The following is an 18,575-nucleotide window of genomic DNA, read 5'->3' as shown; positions in this document are numbered from 1 at the left end:
TTGTATCGTGATCGCGAGGAAAATTGATCAGAACACGTGTGTTTTTATACTCCGTGACCATCTTCGTGACACGCAATTGCGGCAGTGTTGCTGTCAAGGGCATCGTGTGCATGAGATCTCGGTTCGGTCACGCCACAATATTCCTGATTATGTCGTGAAGATCCCGTAGTCGCGCGGAAACTACGGCTCCATGTGCTCGTACGTCGTCGCCCCCATAGGATTTCGCGTGTTCACCTGCGCCCGCGCGTAAACTTTGGCACGTGGCCCGACCAGGTGCGCAGCAGCGAGGTTCACGTGTCCCGAGGTGGCCACGGGCCGACGTTGAAAAGAGAACCAGCCCCGTGGTGAAAGTCGATCGAGGGGATGCATCGGTCAGTGAGCAAGAAGCCCTCCTATCTGAACCTTTGGCACGAGTTTTTGACCATCCAGCCAACGGTCAAACACTGGGCGCAACATCCAGTGAGTGGAATAATTTTTTAATTAGAAATAATAAAACCTACGATCCATACGAACGTGTGATACATTTTGCATTGAGTGGACGCACAAGGAATGTCATTTTTGAACTGTTTAACTACCTTTTAGGTACGACGCACAGTGGAATTGAAAAATCCAGTGACATTTTGATATAACTATTGAACCGTAGGGGATATTGATACGAGGTTTAGACTGTGTAATTTAACAATGTTAAGTTACAAGTAGGTGAAAGGAAAAAAAATTACAATAACAATTATATATTTTAACAGTAAAAACAATAACAAATAAAAGTTAAATTGAATTATATTTCTTTTACGACTAGTCAATAATTAATTCTGCTGGTTCGGCATCTAATTTTTTACTGGTTTTATTAGAACATTTTATTCGTGCTGTGGATATATACAGGGTGTTCGCAAAAAAACCGAAGAGGAAGAAGTTGTATTTTTAATATTTTTCTAGAAACAAAGGTGACCTTAATTTTTTTAAATGGAACGCTACATATTTTTTTACATCATATGAAAGCGGGCATTATGACGAGTTCAACTATGTATTATACTATGGTCTTCAGGGTCATACAAGGGCAGAAATAAATTCTCAGAAATGCATTCTTACTAATGGAAGTCACATTGAACACGAGATCTAATCTTATTATTACAACATACTAGTAAATACAATATTATGAAATACTTTGCTGTGTCTTGTGTATATTCCTGGAATACTGCAATATTTCTTCGATATGGAAATGAAATCACCTGTAATGTTTCGGCGATGGACGCGAACGTATACGCGTAAAATGATATGACGCTGACGACTTTGAACAGTAATAATTTGAAACGCAGGACGAGAATGGAAATGGTTCCTGCATTATTTTGTAGAGGAAAATATGTGGAAAACATTTCACTTTGTTGCAATGCGGGATTCTTTGGGACTTAAGAGATATACCTTATCAATTGTAAAGCAGTTTGAGAATTTTCTACATTCCATTCAGTATTGCTTCTCAAAGCTATTATATACAGTAATTATTAATCTAGGGCATGATTTCTTATCTCAAAAGAAAGCTCTTCAGTGAGAAAAAAAACGGAAGCAAAATATTTAACGAGATTCTCAGGCAACCTTGAAGATGAAAATAGTTTTTTCGTATGACAAATTCTAATTTTAAAATATCCAAGTTTAAGTGCTTAGATCATTTTAAATATTGTCATTTAGGAACCAATACATATTGATCAGATATTAATATTGGAAAGTTGATTTTTTGGCAAAATGTCACTGAATTTCTCAATTCCGACCACTGTGCGGCGGGACTATCCGCGGACCTGTACCGCTGTACGGACAGCTTTGCCGCGGACTGCAGGTAAACAACGTTGTCCGTCCGTTTCTCCTTATAAATTATGTTGAGAAGAGGATTTTTAGTCGAAGTAGATCTACCTGGATCGAAAGTTTGAATTTCTTATCAACGAATTAGAAGCACCTTGATCCTATGTTTTACCGATTTTCAGATGGCTAAATTGAAATGTGTTAAAAAAGGATATTTATTGTTAGACAACCTAATACGTGATTGTTTCGTAAGACCTGAATTTGATAGTTCAACATGTTAACTGTCAACATTTTTACTTTCGGGACACTGTCGCGTTGAAATACACCTGTTTTTATGTTTTTGCGAGTGAAAATATAAATATTGACATTGTACATTCGTTATCTAGATCCACTACTCTCTAAGTAATTTTATTTACGATGTTGTAACTGTTACTTGATCAGGTGATAGCAGCAACAGTTATCGTGTTAGCATGCAAAGGATGACGTGTAAAAGATCTATACTTCTTTTAGACGTTAATTTTAACCTAGTGTAACTGGACTTGATATACTGGTCGTGTTACGTGTTTCGGTGAACTGGAATGTTTGTTTAAATTTTGTAGTACAGAACAGTGTATAGAAAGAGAGTTATGTGTGTTTAAGGTAGAAATATCTAGATTGTTATATTATTTTCTTGTGTTTACATTAATTCTAATGAACTTTTGACATTGTGAAACTGAATGGTCAATTAATCTGGAAATAAAGAAAGAAGGAAACGATAGTAGTTTCGTATTAGAAAGTTTATTGTTCAGAAAAGGTCAAACTGGATCTGCTCATTCGGTTTAGATCTGCTGAAAGTGTAACGTGTAGGAAATGATAAGAATAGCAACGATCTTATCAAACGGTACCTCCTGAATGTAAGATGGGAAAACGTCGTCGATGTGCATTTAGGTCGCAATGAAAATTCATGCGCTCCCCGAGAAAACGCGAACGAGCCATAAGTATTGTCATTTTAACAATAAAAACGACTGGTACTCACATCGTAAGTACTGGTTAATTAAACTGGCGGAATAAATTATTATGATAATTGAACTGTCTAACGATCATACGACTATTAAAATATCTATCCTTTTATTGTGCTGAATAAATTGCTATTAATATATATAATAATATGCTATATAATAATAATTCATAGAATTTTGTTGAGATCCATTTAGAAAACTAAATTTAACATTATAACATTTTACAAGAAAATTGCATTTCTTTTCCATTGCCAATTTATATTGAAACTGTGAATATACAGGGTGTTAATTATAACTTGAGCACCTAAATAATTGCCGCTACTATTAAAAGTCAGAAAAAATGACTAAATAGGATGTACACTCACGAGCGAACTCGGCTTCCACTAGGGAAAAAGTGACATAGAGGAAGGGACCTTCTACCATGCTCCTACCACTTTATGAATACTGAATTACTGAAATTTATACCAAATTAACATCCGATTTAACATTTATTTCAGTACCTGAAATCAATTTATCAAGTGGTAGGAGGCCCTTCTCTTACGCCACTTTTTCCCCTAGCGGAAGCCGAGTTTGTTCGTGGAGGTACATGGTTTTAAAGCGTGCATTTGATGGTGATAAAATGTTTTTTACTTCTTATTACGTGTATTTACTTCTGCATTCTTCAAATTGAAAAAAAAATACGATGACCTTGAAAATACCGTTAAAACGATCTACACAGGATTTTTTGTTATCACTATCAGTGCTTGCTTTAAAACAATATACATCCTATTTAGTCATTTTTTCTCACTTTCAACAGTAGCGGAAATAATTTAGATGATCAAGTTAAAATTAACACCCTGTATAAAAAATAAAGTAAAATAATTGATTAAAATTCTTGATTCTTTTACCATTAAAAAATTGCAGTCAGTACCATCCAACACGATTTCCGTAAGTTTTTTAAGAATGTCACAAAAAAAATATAATTTTCGAATTTTAATATTTCGTCACTGGTTTCACCAATTGAAAATGCATTTTTCCCATTAACGATAATTTTAATGCTAACAAACGAAACGTAATGTTTTTCTTTATTTTAAGAAACATTGTGCTTTCATAATGGAAGAAGCAATTTTGTTTATAACATATTCATTTCACGGAAGTGCAACACCAATGATCGATCGCTCATCCCCACTAACCAATGTAAATTCGTAACCACTCGAATCGATTTTATTTTTGCTTTTTTTTAGCTTCGCTAGAGTCTGTTTCCATTGCCTATCAAATGTCACCTTTTGATAAACATAGTTCAGTCGTTGGAAACTGCCGCTGACATTCGCAACACAAAGTACTAATAGATTGAATTTAAACATCGAATTAGCGACGCGTCTAATACCACCCGGAAACGCGATCGGGCAAACCGAATCCGACAGTGGTTCATAGTGGGCGGCATTGAAATCTCTAAATCGCGAGTGTTTCACTATCGTTATAACTGTAATGATGAATGTAAGTTATGTTAATTAAATTGTTTCACATGTTTAATTGTGTACTATTAATACAAAGTCAAACATTTTGATTTGTATTAATAATTATTAATAAAAAATTAGAATATGTAATATTGTCTGGTCAGAGTGGATTTGTGGTGGTGAAAATGAATAGTTTTTATTTTTAAAAGTAATTCGATACGTGCGATAATTAAATTTTCTGTCGACGAATTGTAACATTCACTAAACAAATCAATGTTATTTTCAGTTTTACAAGTCAACTGGTATTATGAACGTCTCTACCGTGTTTCCGGAGGGATACACTGAAACAGAGAGACCATCGCGTCATGCGTCAGCGAGCGTAAAGGATGATGAAGAGGTGCAGGATAGATACAATCGTGAGTACTTGAGCACTTCAAGCTTCATATAGTTGAATTTCATTCGTTGTAATTTAATATAATACCTTGCGTATCATAACAGTAGTCTCTGCTTCGCATATTTTATGTCGAACAATCCTCGTTCATTCAGTCATTTATTCATTCATGTGCGAAATATAGACCGTTGAGTCCCATTGTGAATTACAAAATGAAGTTGCTCTACAAGCTGAAACTTTTAATTCTTAACTCTTGTAACTTAATTTATTTATTTCCAATTACATATTTAATTTTGGTTGTGTACCAAACACGTTTCCTATGAATGATTTTAAACTTTTGACAGACAGTATACATCAGAAAAATTTGACCATGGTTCTGTTCTATTTCATTTTATTCATCTTAAAAATTCGTTTTTTCTTTCGTTGAATACATTATATACCTAAAGTCGACCAATTGTCATTGAAGTGTATCCTGGTTATTTGTCGATATTTATATAATATTATATTATAGTTATTTATTTATGGTTTATTTGATATGGGCACATTAAGTGTAAAGTCATTAGCGACTACTTGTATATTATACTATATTATATTATATTATATACAGGGACCGAAAAAGTCATGGAACTTTTTAAGAGGTTCTGTTTAAAACATGAACCGTGGAACGTTTTTTAAAAAACGTTCTCACATTATAAGTTCTGATGAGGACAGATAAACAAAAATTCTTGAAAACAAATGTTTTCATTTCACTAGAACTTATAAAATATAAAAATGTAAATTTTTCTATAACAGGAACAGATATTTTGTTCATCAATATTAAAAAAGTTCTCAATCATTGTACCAAATAGTGAATACTGTTCAATAAATAGTACTACAACAATATTAAATAGGTAATTATATTACAATAATACTATTATAGTTATAATACTATCATGTTGAATAACAAAAATTAAATAGTATAATAATACGTAAATGTATTGTATTCGTATATTTTATTATAGAAATATACATAATTATATATATGTACATATTATAGAATCTCTATGTATTTCAATTCATTTACGTTATAAAAAATATTTCGGTATTATTCTTGACAAATCCTCTTTTCCGTTCAATACTTTTTATAAAAGTATTAATTACTTATGTTATGATTTTCATACCTTTCATTAAATAAGCATATGTACATATATGAAAATTGAACGGATAGAAATCCAGTGAATTTCGATAATAAAGACTTCACTTGTGACAACCATTTCCATTTGTGATAAAGTATAAAAAACGGATTACAATACTGTATCGGTGTCAAATCTTAGTAAAGCTCTAGAAGAAAATTTTGTCTAAAAGTATGTAGATTATGTTAGTATATCAGACATTTCACAATAGTACGTTATGATATTCCACAGAAACCAAAAAACAAAGTAATAAATATTTCCTGAAGTGAGCAGAAGTCGAATTTTTTCATCAAACAGTGACAATAAATAATGGAAAATGACAATTCGTATACCAAACGTTACTTATAAGAATCAGTACATTTTATTCGCTATATAATAATGAATCTGTTCGGCATTCAATAATGAAATTATACGAAATGCTTAAGTAACTCTGGTTTTCTCTACGTTACGTTAAGCCTCATTTTATTTGTCTCACACCTATTTTTCCTCTCGTGGTATAAATTTCCAAACGAAGGCAACCGATGTACGCTTGCGAATGTCATGGCGTGACTACATGCATATCGTTGAAGTTTCCACATAAAGTAGAGGCGTGGAAATGTACCAAACAAGGGACGCACGATACGGTATTGTAAAACCAGTTGCATACTGACGAGCGCGTTTCCGGTGAAAAAACGTGATTCACTGTCTGTTAAGCCGATATGCAATTATCCCGGTGGCAAAGTGTTCCGCAAGAGGTAGTCTTATTCACGTTTATACGAGCTATTAGTTGTTTCCAGTTAGATCATTAAACAATTACAATGAAATTAGCTGAAACGTTGCGTCCACTCAAACACACGTCGTTTTGTACCTACTACCCCCTGAGAAAATAACCGGGAAAGGCTTTCCACTTCGTTTAATTTCTTCGTCATACCTGGTATGCTTGGAAGTCATTGAATTGTCACGATTGCTCGACTTAAGTGGAGAAAATACACTGTGGTCTCGGATATCTGAACACCATTCATCAGAGTATCGTTCGTTTCAATCTTGATTAGTCGAATAGTGTCATCTAAATGTGTTTACATACATTTTTGGTCGTTCAACATACTGCTCCCCTCAGTTACAATGTCGTATCTAACAAATTATCGTTTTTCAAGATTTTTCGAAATATTTGGAACTACACATGCTTTTCACTTTTTGATTAAAGTTAGAATACCCTGAGGGCTTTGTAATTTATTTGTCCTAACTGCTTTTCAGACCATTTTACTAAGAATTTTATAATGTTCTATGTAACATCTACTATTTGTAATTTAGATACTCGTAAGTTATTGCTTGAAATTCAGTTGGGACATTTAATTAAGTACATAATAATTGGTACGTTAATAAAACATTTTATATAAATTATATAAAATTATAAGTTTTTATTCAAGCTTATAAATGGTCAGATCTCATCTCCTCAATTGTTGCAGCTCGTTCATTTTCTTGCTTCCTGAAGGTGTGTTAGAAAAATAATCATATATTTGTTATGCTACCGTAAAAACTAAATATGGTTCAAGTGACTCAATTTATCGAATGCTGAAATCAACTAATAAATTTATGAATATGATTGACTTCTTCAGTGGCTCTATTGATTACTTTAATGAATCTTAACATACGGCACTAAGAACTGTTTAATTTAAGTTAATGATTAATTAAAAATTCTCTATTACGATTAATTCCTTATTGTATACTATGTTGCTGTAATTGTTTTTAATTTTATTTTCATTAAATTGTTATGTATGTATACTGGGTGTATGACCGTTTAATAATTAAATAAATAAATAAAAATTGTGTAGATTATACAAAGTAATAACAAAATTTTTGTAATTTAATGAAAAACAAGGACGATTCAACGAAAATTATAAAATCTCATTTTTCTCGAATGTTTTAGAATGGTTAATTAGGACAATTGAACTAAGAAGGGCATTAGGGAAAACTTTCTGAACATGGGAAAAGGAATAAGTATTCTAAGTCGTTCTTATCATTTAAAAAATTTGATTTAAAGCTAATTACTGCACTTTTATGCGAAACCTTAACATTTACAAGCTCTTTTAAACAGCTCTAGGTATTCAGGTTTCTATTTGTACATTTATTTATAATTTCAATACGTATTTATTATATGTAATAAACACATATTACTATTATTTTCAAACACTTGTTGCTTTAGAAAGTATTTCTGAAGGGTATCGAGCACTGACAAGTGAAATCAATTTATCTGAAACAGTCACGCTAACAATTAGAAAACCATACCCTGTCGAAGAACTGAAACATTACCTTCTAACTGATTTTGAAATGAGTCATTGAATTATTGTTTGTTTTCAATCACCGAATATTAATTTATTTGGTTAGTGAAAAATAAAGAATGGTATATAATTACTTGATTGCCAATTTAATAAACATTTCACATTAACACAATGAGTAATAGGCATAGAATTGTGTTTTACATTGCCGTTCATCTCCCAACAATCGAATAATAAATTACTTCCTTTACTTTCAAACGCTCGTAATCGTTCGATTATTCGTGGAAATCGATTATTCGAACGTTTTTCTCCTCGATTAATCCTGATAATCAAGGTCCCACTGTATTTGAATTTAAATGAGAAGGTGAAAGTAAGATGAATATCCAATGAGCAAATCAGGATCAATAGGTCTGTGTAGATCGAGATATGTATACAAGAATGTGTTTAGTAAATATGTATTAAATATGTTTCATAGATATGGTATGAAGATAGCATGTATGTATTTGAAATTTATTACTAACTGCTGATTTATCGACAGAGAAATGACAGCGGAGTCACAGTTAATTCACAATTGATTGAAACGTTTCTCGGTAGATTGCGACTGTCTAGTTCAGATCTAAAGAATCATAAATTTTATACTATCTCACTATTTTACACATACATGCAATATACTAGTTATGGAATATGTAGTACAATTTTAATAACACTATTATGTAAACATTTTCTTGTTAGTAATATAATATTACAGTATGAAAGGATAGTTAAATGTGACCTTAATTAAAAGAACTGTAATAATGTAGAGCTATAATTTGATTTTTTATAAAAACAATGTTGGAAGATAATCGTAATAAACAATATACATTCGTGCATGTAATTTCAATAAAATAAAATCTGTTCCTCGATTCAACGTACATCAACGACACTGCAATCAGAGATCGTAAATCTTTGAAAGATCCAGTCAGATCTCATATACCGTAATTATATTAACGGCTGCTTATGCACTCATCGATCATTCTTCGTTTCGTGACCAATGTGTAAGTTTACTTCTTTGCGTGTAAGTAATTTTAAATCTTGCGAGATCAAGGAGCAAATTATACTTAACAATATTAGTATCTACTTATGTTATTCGTTTATAATTTAGAAAAAACTATTATGCTGATAATCCTTCAAATTTAATGGAAGTCATAATTCTTATTAGTTTAATTTTATATTCAATTTTTATATTGCTCATTTCTACTCCCGATAGATCGGTCATATAGCTCTTCGAAAAGGCTCACGTGCCCGACGACGCCTCAACTTGATCTCTGTCTCCCTCTCTCGTTTCTGAGGAGCAACTGAAATCTGGTACAGGTAGAATGATTCAGCCGCAGCATTTGGAAATTTCCAGATTTCACCTTGACTTTGATTGCACGTCGCACGCGAGCCCGATCGTGCGAATCCCCCCCGGATAAAACGGGCTGGCTACGTGTTAAGTGTACTAAGCAAAATCACCGCGGTGACGATCCCAGAATTCTGTTTACCGAGAAACCTCGCTCGTTCTTCGTTCATCGACGATCACCGTGTCCCGTGGAAAAGCGTCTAAAGACGTTTTTCATGTTGCCGCCGGCGTTCACGATGGAATGTCAGTGTTAACGACGATTCGCTCCGCCATTTATTCCAGTGATTGATTCGACCGATTAATTCTGTTATTTTCTGTTTCCTTTGTCTTCGGCAGATAATCTTGCTCTTGGAAGGAATTGAAACTGTCGTTTTATCTGCCTGTCTTTCAGCTCTTCGTAATACAATTTTCCGGGGACCTGAAATTGATTATCTAGCATTTCTCAACACGTTGTCGACCGAAATTTTTACCATTGGTACACTCATCGTTATAATTATTTTATAATATATAATATTTGTTTTCATGTTTTACGAACAAATTCGATCGAAACAAATCTATACCTGCCAGTAAAATTATTAATCATCGACAGAGTGGCCATCTTCTTAAGTAATTTCTTTGCATTTGTTTGCATTAATTGATCGCTAATTAATTTTACACTTGTCGTTACGTTCGTTTATCTTTTACATTCATTTCGTGTTTCTTGATTTTGAAGATGACTTAAAGGCGCCTTAGACCTAAAGTAGCCGTAAAATGGGCGTTTTCAAGGCGTTATGTACTATCTGGGTTAGTTACCTATTTTCTCATACTGTAATTTAGTGTGTAATAAAGGCTTATTAACACGGTGATTTTACTAGTGATGCAATATCTTAATAAAATATGTCTATTTATATGTTTGCCATTAAATATTCGTATGTCCACTTCAACACGTTATTTCATGTTTGTTTTTCGAATCGTTATTCGGCTACCAATCAAACTTGCAAGATTGTAAATTTAAGTGTTCAGAAACTTATAGTTTCTCGTACAATTTAAAGCATCTGGTGAACATTATGGTTGTACTCTACATGTTAAATTATTTTCTGAATATTAAACAGTGACAGGGAAATCAAGATTTTTACCTACCGGTATATAAAAATTACGTACATTAACTTGTCTGTTAATCAATGATTTATCAAGAATATTCATAGAAATCGGCGTTAATTTAGACCTACCTACTACCGTTAAAAAATTTGGAAACAGTTAAACAAAATCTTAAAATATCAGTTTACAAATTTGTTATTACAGTCAAAGGCTTATACACTATGAACAATTATATGTATACATGGGCGTAGCCAGGTTACCAGTCAGGGAGGGGGGGGGGCAAAGTCCAATTTTTTTTTTCTTCTACAATAATGCAAGACCCCCTTTTTTCCGTAAGTGCTCTCCCCTGCCCCCCTTTGGTTACGCCTATGTATGTATATTCATGCATTAATCTATATATGATAAAAGCAATGTAGAAATACTAAAACAATTTATCTTTATCAAACTTTAGCCTCATCAAAATGACAAGCTTTAATTTGAGTAACTTCCAAACAAATTTTAGACCTTCCTTAAAATTTATTAATTCCTTAAAATATTCTTTATCTAAATCATGCCATTCTGCTTTAAAATACTCCCGGGGTTGTGTGGCACACACACACACAGCACAAACAAACAACAGAACACGCATACAAACTAAATTCGATAAAATAAAGAATTTTTAAGAAATGTAGTTAGAAAAAAAACTTTGTCTGTAAACTGCTTAAAATATGCAACAAGGTTTTTTTTAAAGCGGTTACTTTCAATATGTTAATAAAGGATCACTTGTTTAACTAAAAAATACAACTGTTTCCAAACTTTCGAACGATAGTGTATGTTAGTAAGTCGATCACTATTTACTTATGATAATCATTGTTATTTTCATTCTATAAAACAGAAGATACATAAATTACAATCCTATTATTTTTATACGGTGTACGGTGTATCTTTACATTATACAACATCGGTAATTATTTTCAAATCAGGCTAATTACCCGTGGAGCAATTACCTTGCTAACGCCACGCTTGTTAATTCATATATTCAGTTCATCCATTGCCACGAGTTTTTCCTTAACCGCTATTTTGATTCGAGATTCCCTCGAGCTCAGCCCCATACGATATAATGTAGCTTGTACACATACAGCAGGTGATAAATATAAATGATTCGCAATTTTCATGGCGATTTCCGTGTATTAGCCAGTGTCCTCCAACCGTGCTATACGAATTTGCTGGACAAATTAGCGGCATTCGTGATCTCCGTGTAACGATTGCGGTTATTAGAGGCTCTTGAAAATAAAATTCGCGAATACTCGAAAATTTATCGTCAACATTGTTATGCGTACGGTGAATTGGTTTGTAGACAGCAAAAAATTCCATCGAATCTTGCATCGTTCTGCACAAAAAAGAGGGACTGTTTGTGGCATGCGCGATAAAAAGGAGGAAGTTGATATGTTTGCTTGTTTCCTCTTAAACTGTTTGCTGTAATATGAGTTACGTGATCCCGTATCATGGTTAAAGACATTACGTGTTTACGGTGCGTAACATTATTCTTGAGGAACGTCGCGTTCCGAACGCGTTGGGAAAGACGGTATCTATCTAGATAAAGCTACTGTATCCATTAAAAATATTATCGTAAATAGTGATACTAAAAATAGTATAAAATAGTATAAAATAGTATAAAATAGTATAAAATAGTATAAAATAGTATAAAATAGTGTAAAATAGTATAAAATAATATAACGTAGTATAAAATAGTATAATATAGTAGAAAGGGTACGCAGTATAAAATAGTATGAGGTAGCATAAAATGGTATACAACGGTATAAAATAGTATAAAAGAGAGCACTATATAAAAACTATATAAACAATACAAATTCTTTTATAATAATAGAAAAATGACTGCAATTATTAAAAATTCACCGACACAGAACTCTTGTCTTAGTTGTTCGAAGCTGTTTCTTGATACGAATTCAGATTACCTTAAGTAATATTGATTTTGTAAAAAGAAAAAAATAAAATAGCTTGAGGAAAAGTTATTTGCGTGCTCATAAGCTAAAGTAGGTACGGACGAATAGCTCAGGATTATATCTGATCTGCATGAGATATTTTATTATTTCCATAATCGCTTCTGGAATATTTTATTCATAAAGTAGGACGGCATGCAGAATTGTAGATAATATCAGGTATGTCACTGTAACCATAACTATATGTCTAATGGGAAACAAATTATCGATTCGCAATTTATAAATTGACGACATTAATGTTACTTTAACTCAAATGCTGCATTTTGTGTCATTTTATAGGAGGACTTAGTTATCAAAGTTTTTCGTTGTGTTAACTGCATTTAGTATTCACATATTCTATTATATTCATAAATTATGACAAAATTATTAAGTATCAGCGTTACAGATAAACGATTGCATACCGAAAGAAAGTGTAGTGGGGATAAAATGATTAATTCACGAAATTTCTGACATTATACAATTCCCACCAATCTATACAACTTAATTTTGACATCCTGGTGTTCCAACAATTGGATCAACTGAAGGTAACAATCGACGAGAAACGTACGGTTCTGGCCAATCGCAATAACGCTGTTTCATCGTGACAACGATAGACGGCACGCTATCATGTACTCATGAGAAACAACTTCGCGAATTGAAATGCACCTCTCATATTCGGCAAACAGTCCTCCATGCGAATGTTATTTATTTCAATGCTTCCGAAACAATTTAAATGGAAAAATATTCCAGCTTCCAAGAGACCACATCTGTTTGATTTTTGGAAAGAAACAATGGACTCAAATTTAGGAAAACAATAAAAATTACGTGATTAATTAAATAATGTTCAATAAAATAATACAGATAACATACAGTATATACAATGATAACAAAAGAAACAAACATCGAAATTAATTGAAATAATTTTCTGTCCCATTAAATATTGGGTGAAAATTCTACTTCACGTATGAGATGTGTTAAAAATTCAGTAGGACCACGATTATCGAAAATAATAGGTGGGCAAAGTGTTCGGATAACAGAACGACAACTCTTAGTATGTGAAACTTCATATATCTTAAGCATAATTATACAAATGAACAAAAGAAGGACAGCTTGTTTATACAATAAGGTCTTTACAAAGTCTGAAAAACAGTAAATCCTTGATGATCGTTGGAAGGCTCCTTCGCACTGATAAGAATAGGTCCCCAGCTGTAACACGAAGTTTTCCATTAGGTTTAGCGCAATGATAGAGCTTGGAATTCTGAAGCCAGTGATATTTGTTTCAGCGACAAATAGTTATTAGTGTATGAAATATTTCATGTTTAGTGCCCCGAAGCCTTCTAACACTCATCGAGGAGTTACTGTACATTGTTCGGATAATAGAACATTACGATGAAGTAATGTTTGGTTAATAGAGCGTCTCGATAAGGGTTGTTCTTAAAAACATATTCTTTCTTCTTTAGATGCAACTCAAAACAAATGCAGTTCAAATGCTTGCGACTTGAAAATTCAAAGAATATAAGGAACGAACCACGAGATTAAAACGTTTGAATGATTCAACTAGTGATGGTCTCACGAGGCTCAAAACTCTTCTCTCTGTGGTTTGCTTACCATTAAGGGACGGCTATAATGACCAGTCTTCACTCTAACTGGATTGATTAACTTAGCACGTGCTCTGAACCGGCTCGACCGGCGAAATACGTAATTACGCGACGGATTCGCGTCGATGTTTCTTGATTTCGAGGTGTCCCATTACACGACACTTGTAACACCTGCGAAAGAGGAAATAAAGAACTTCTCTGCCATTCGATCACTTCGTCGCGATGAAATTTAGATCGATTGCATTGAATTTCGATAAAAAATCCATTTTCAATAAAAAGACTGAGAATGATTTATAAAATCTGTAAGAATGAAAAATAGTTCTAGCATATTTCTCGCTTATACTGGATCTTTCATTAAAGTGGTCTTTATTTGTGAACTTATGATTTTGATAGGCCTTTGATGCACTATTGGTTGGCCAACAGTTAGAATTATCACCCTTTTTTGCAACTGAGCCAACAATCATACCCTACGTAGGGCCCACCTTTACAATTTATTGTAACAAATTGTGAGTATATTCATAGATAAGAAAACGAAAAAATCAATATGAAATATAATAACAAATTTTTGGTTGTAGCAACGTTTCTGACGTCTTATTTAAATGTTGGCAAACTTTTGGTGGGCCAATGTTGCTTCATCATTGTAAATTTCTTGTTATTTAATCAACTATAATAATTATAGGCCCAACATTGGATATTCGTTGGCCTGTTGTCATAACTTTTTCGTCGTAGGCCCTATTTTGGGAATTTGTTGGCAAAAACGCTAACTATATCCCAACTAACTCCCAACTGTTGGATACCGTTGGTCAACCGTTTGGCCAGACATTCAAATACTTTCAATAGTCAGGCTTGATCTAGCTAACAGTTCGCAAATCAGTCATATTATCTGGTTAGTTTCCTTGCAAAACCTTGCCACCAATCGAACGTAACGTTCAAGAGGTACACTCGAACGTATCGAGTACCTACGATACTTCAGTAACACATATTGGCGATCTATCGCTAGAAATACGCATTATAGAAGAAGAACATATCGCAGAATTCGTGATTGCCACGGATGAAACTGACATCTTTCGAGATGCGTCACGCCCGTCTGCTTAATGTCCGTGCACACGGTGAAAATTACGGGCGGATAATAGTTGCCGATAATTGCTTTATTATTAAATTGCCGCTGTCTTATCATCCCCCTCGACCCCCCTTATTGCGAGACGGGACAACACAAAGATGCGGTGATTTCTCGGTAGGTTGACTCATCGATGATAACATTGTAGATACGAGGAATTATAATGTTCCTCGTTATTTATTGTGTAATTGAAATTGACTCGTGCATAAGTTTCTCGAACGACCGTGGAATTTCTCAGTTTGCGGTACTCATCAACCACGATCGATATCGTTCGCGTTAGGTTGTTGCATAATAAGCCTGGTTTTCCAGGGCACCTAATTTTAACCAACTTAATTTTTACGAAGCTGTGTTCGAGAAACTTCACTGAAAAATATTCATTCGGACTTATAATCATTGAAATTTTCCAGTCCAAGTACGACATTTATTATGCGAAAATGTGATATCTTTGTACTGTCGACTTATGCCGACACTTGTAAACGATGATTCACGGCTACTTGAATTCGAGATTGTTGCCTCTAGTTGCTTTGGTTGAGCCTCTTAAATTTCTTTATTCTAAGCGACTTAACTCTTTATTACTATTATGCATATTATGCAAATATTATACTAAAAGTATTCAATCAAATGACGTAATTAGCATAAAACAATTTATTTCTTTTTTCTGGTGTTTTCCTTGAATAAAATCAATATTTCCATTCTATTTATTTAATACGTATCGCATCCTTGCTACAAAAGTGAACTCAATAAACGTGTTTTTGGAATTATCTCCATGAGAAAGTTGCAGAAACACTGTTCGATCAATCATCTAAAATGTATGCTTCTATTTAGCTTCATAAATTAGCTGGCAGACAGCAGTTATGTCACTTTTATTGTTCGAAACAGGACTGTGGTCTAGCGACAGTCCTTTGCATTTTTCGAACAATTAATATTTTTTAGTTGTCACACGTTTGTAGTAAAGGTGCAATATACAGGGTGTTCACGCTGTTAGTAACCAGCGTTTTTCTTGCAAATAGTCAGTATTAGAAGAAAATGAAGGGGGAAAATGTGTTGCAGTTTTGTATAACCAACATAATAAAATATATCAATGTTTTATATTTGCAATATTTTTCGAGAAACGAAGGTGACCTTTAATTTTTTTAACGGTGTGCTGTATATTTTTTTATGTGTTATGAAAGCATGTGTCAAGACGAATTCATCAATGTGTTATAGAATGAACTTCAACTTCATACATGGTTAGAAATGAAAGAAACATTTTGAATATTTCGTGCCGATGTGTTTTACACGAATTTCTCATTGATACGGCTTAGCTCGTTAAATCTGACTGATTTTTTCTTTTCATTCACTATCAGAGTGTTTATTTCTGGATTTCTTTTCGTTTACACCCCTGGATTTCTTTTTATGGGACAGTGTTCAAGATACCATTTACGATGCACCGCCCACAGATGTAGACGATTTGAAAAGCAAAATAATGGAAGTATGTGCATTAATATCTCGGACAACATTAGCAGAAGCTACCTGAAATAAAAAACATCCAGATAAAGTATCTAGGTGGTGTTTGTGTTTGAACTACTGCACTCCCAAATATATAGTATGAGAAGAAACAAAAAGAGATAAGATCAAGATTCAGGCCGGAAAAAGAGCACTCAGATATACGAAGAAGGAGTAAAAAATGCAGAAAACAGAGTGTTGGTTACAGAACACCTAAAGTAAAAGAAACGAAAAGTTGGCATGACGAAAACCAGTAGAGAACGAGAAGAATATTTATGGAAGATTGGATATAGTCAATTAGGAATAGAGAATCTAAGATAACAAAATCTAAATATAGGAAAGATATTGATGGAAAGAGACAAGGAGATACAAAAGCAAGTGCAATGCAATAAGATACAAAGCGCAAAGTATGTATAATAAAAGGTACAAGTATATAAGAACATTAGGGAAGATGGAGTATCTAGAAAAAGAAGGAAAGGGGGTAGTAAAAAATTAATAGTAAGAGTAAGGTGTGGTAGGGGTGACCGGGGTTAAAAGTAACAGGTGTGGGTTGTAACAAGACTTACAACTTTTTAAATAATAGAGACAGCGCTATGATAACAAATAATCAATAAATCATGATAATTAATTGATCTCACTAAGAAGAGAATATTATGTTGTGCTAATTATAAAAAAACAATTTATGTTACGTTGACTACGTATTGATTAAGAAATAATATTGTCTTGAGCCAATCAAATAGAAAACTATAATGTTATATTCTTTGTGATCATTAGCTAGTTTAAATTATTTTTTCTTTTCATTAAAGTTCCAACAAATTTATACCTCTATTCGATAAGATACAGTGACCAAAAACACTATTGAAAATAGATAACATTCTGTTTTACATATTTCGTACATTACTTTATCGTAACTCAAAAAACGTTAATAAAAAAATACGAAGTGGTAAAAAGCGACACAATTTTTTTACATAATGGCGCCTAACACGTTAAGGGTTATGTGTGCTAGAAATAAAATATCCCGCATCTAGTTTTCATTTCGATTATGACATCACCGCCTGTGTAGTTGCACACACATTTATACTGGACTGTTTTTACGCACCGCGACATTCATAATTTCCGCTCGAGAAATTCGCCACAGGGTACATGCGCTGTAAAGCCTTTTGCGGCGTCGCACTGTACGTCGGGGATATTTAATTTCAGGTTTCGATTACAGCTCGAAAGTCCAAAGAATGTTTTATTCGAGACGTCCTGTCACAGGTGCACCGCGACACACGAATACGCAACGGAGATTTCGCGTGGCCTCCGATCGATACTGCGGTTTCGCCGTTACACCGCGAATGCTAATGACTTTTACCATCGATAAAGCTGCGGAACCAAGAATATATACAGTACATATATACAAGGGATAATTGATACGTCGCTCGTGCTGACCAGACGATTCGTAACATTGTAACATTGTAGATAACATGCCAGACGGTAATTGATCCACTGAATGGTTCGTTATCGTGTTCATTTCTGCGGCAATCGACAATTTGCGCCGATAATGTACTTGACTATGAACTAGTATCTCCGAGATATTTTAACACGTTCGCTACCAGATGTCAGATATCGCTCATTTGCTGCAATAACGACGTAACACAAAAATCATGATTTTAGGAAAAACGAGCTTGAATGTTTTGATCACTATAATTTTACACGAACATCATATTAAAGTGATTGTCCTGACATGGTAAGTTTAAGAAGTTCACTTACAGAATTCAACCTATAACAATTACAGAAAACAACTGTTTTTTCTATACTAATAACTCAAAAACTGCAAATTTTTAGTTATGCCATTGTTCCAGCAAATAAACGATATGTGTGCTGGTGATTACGTAATTGGTGTAAGGCAAAAATCTAAA

The 18,575-nt window shown here is 33.4% G+C and overlaps 1 protein-coding gene across 1 annotated transcript in view; it reads left to right on the top strand.

Moving 5' to 3' along the window:
- The first annotated feature begins 363 nt into the window (after positions 1–363).
- The window catches only part of LOC107188748 (aquaporin AQPAe.a-like), a 57,915-nt gene continuing 39,703 nt past the window's right edge, over positions 364–18,575 (top strand). The window contains 2 exon segments of the mRNA XM_015577098.1: positions 364–459; positions 4,509–4,638. Coding sequence (XP_015432584.1) covers positions 364–459; positions 4,509–4,638 — 226 coding nt within the window.

The sequence above is a fragment of the Dufourea novaeangliae genome, unplaced genomic scaffold (genome assembly GCF_001272555.1).
Source record: "Dufourea novaeangliae isolate 0120121106 unplaced genomic scaffold, ASM127255v1 scaffold108, whole genome shotgun sequence".
NCBI classification, from domain to species: Eukaryota; Metazoa; Arthropoda; class Insecta; order Hymenoptera; family Halictidae; genus Dufourea; species Dufourea novaeangliae.
The sequence above is the reverse complement of the archived record's forward strand: the minus strand, read 5'-3'. Positions and strand labels throughout refer to the sequence as shown.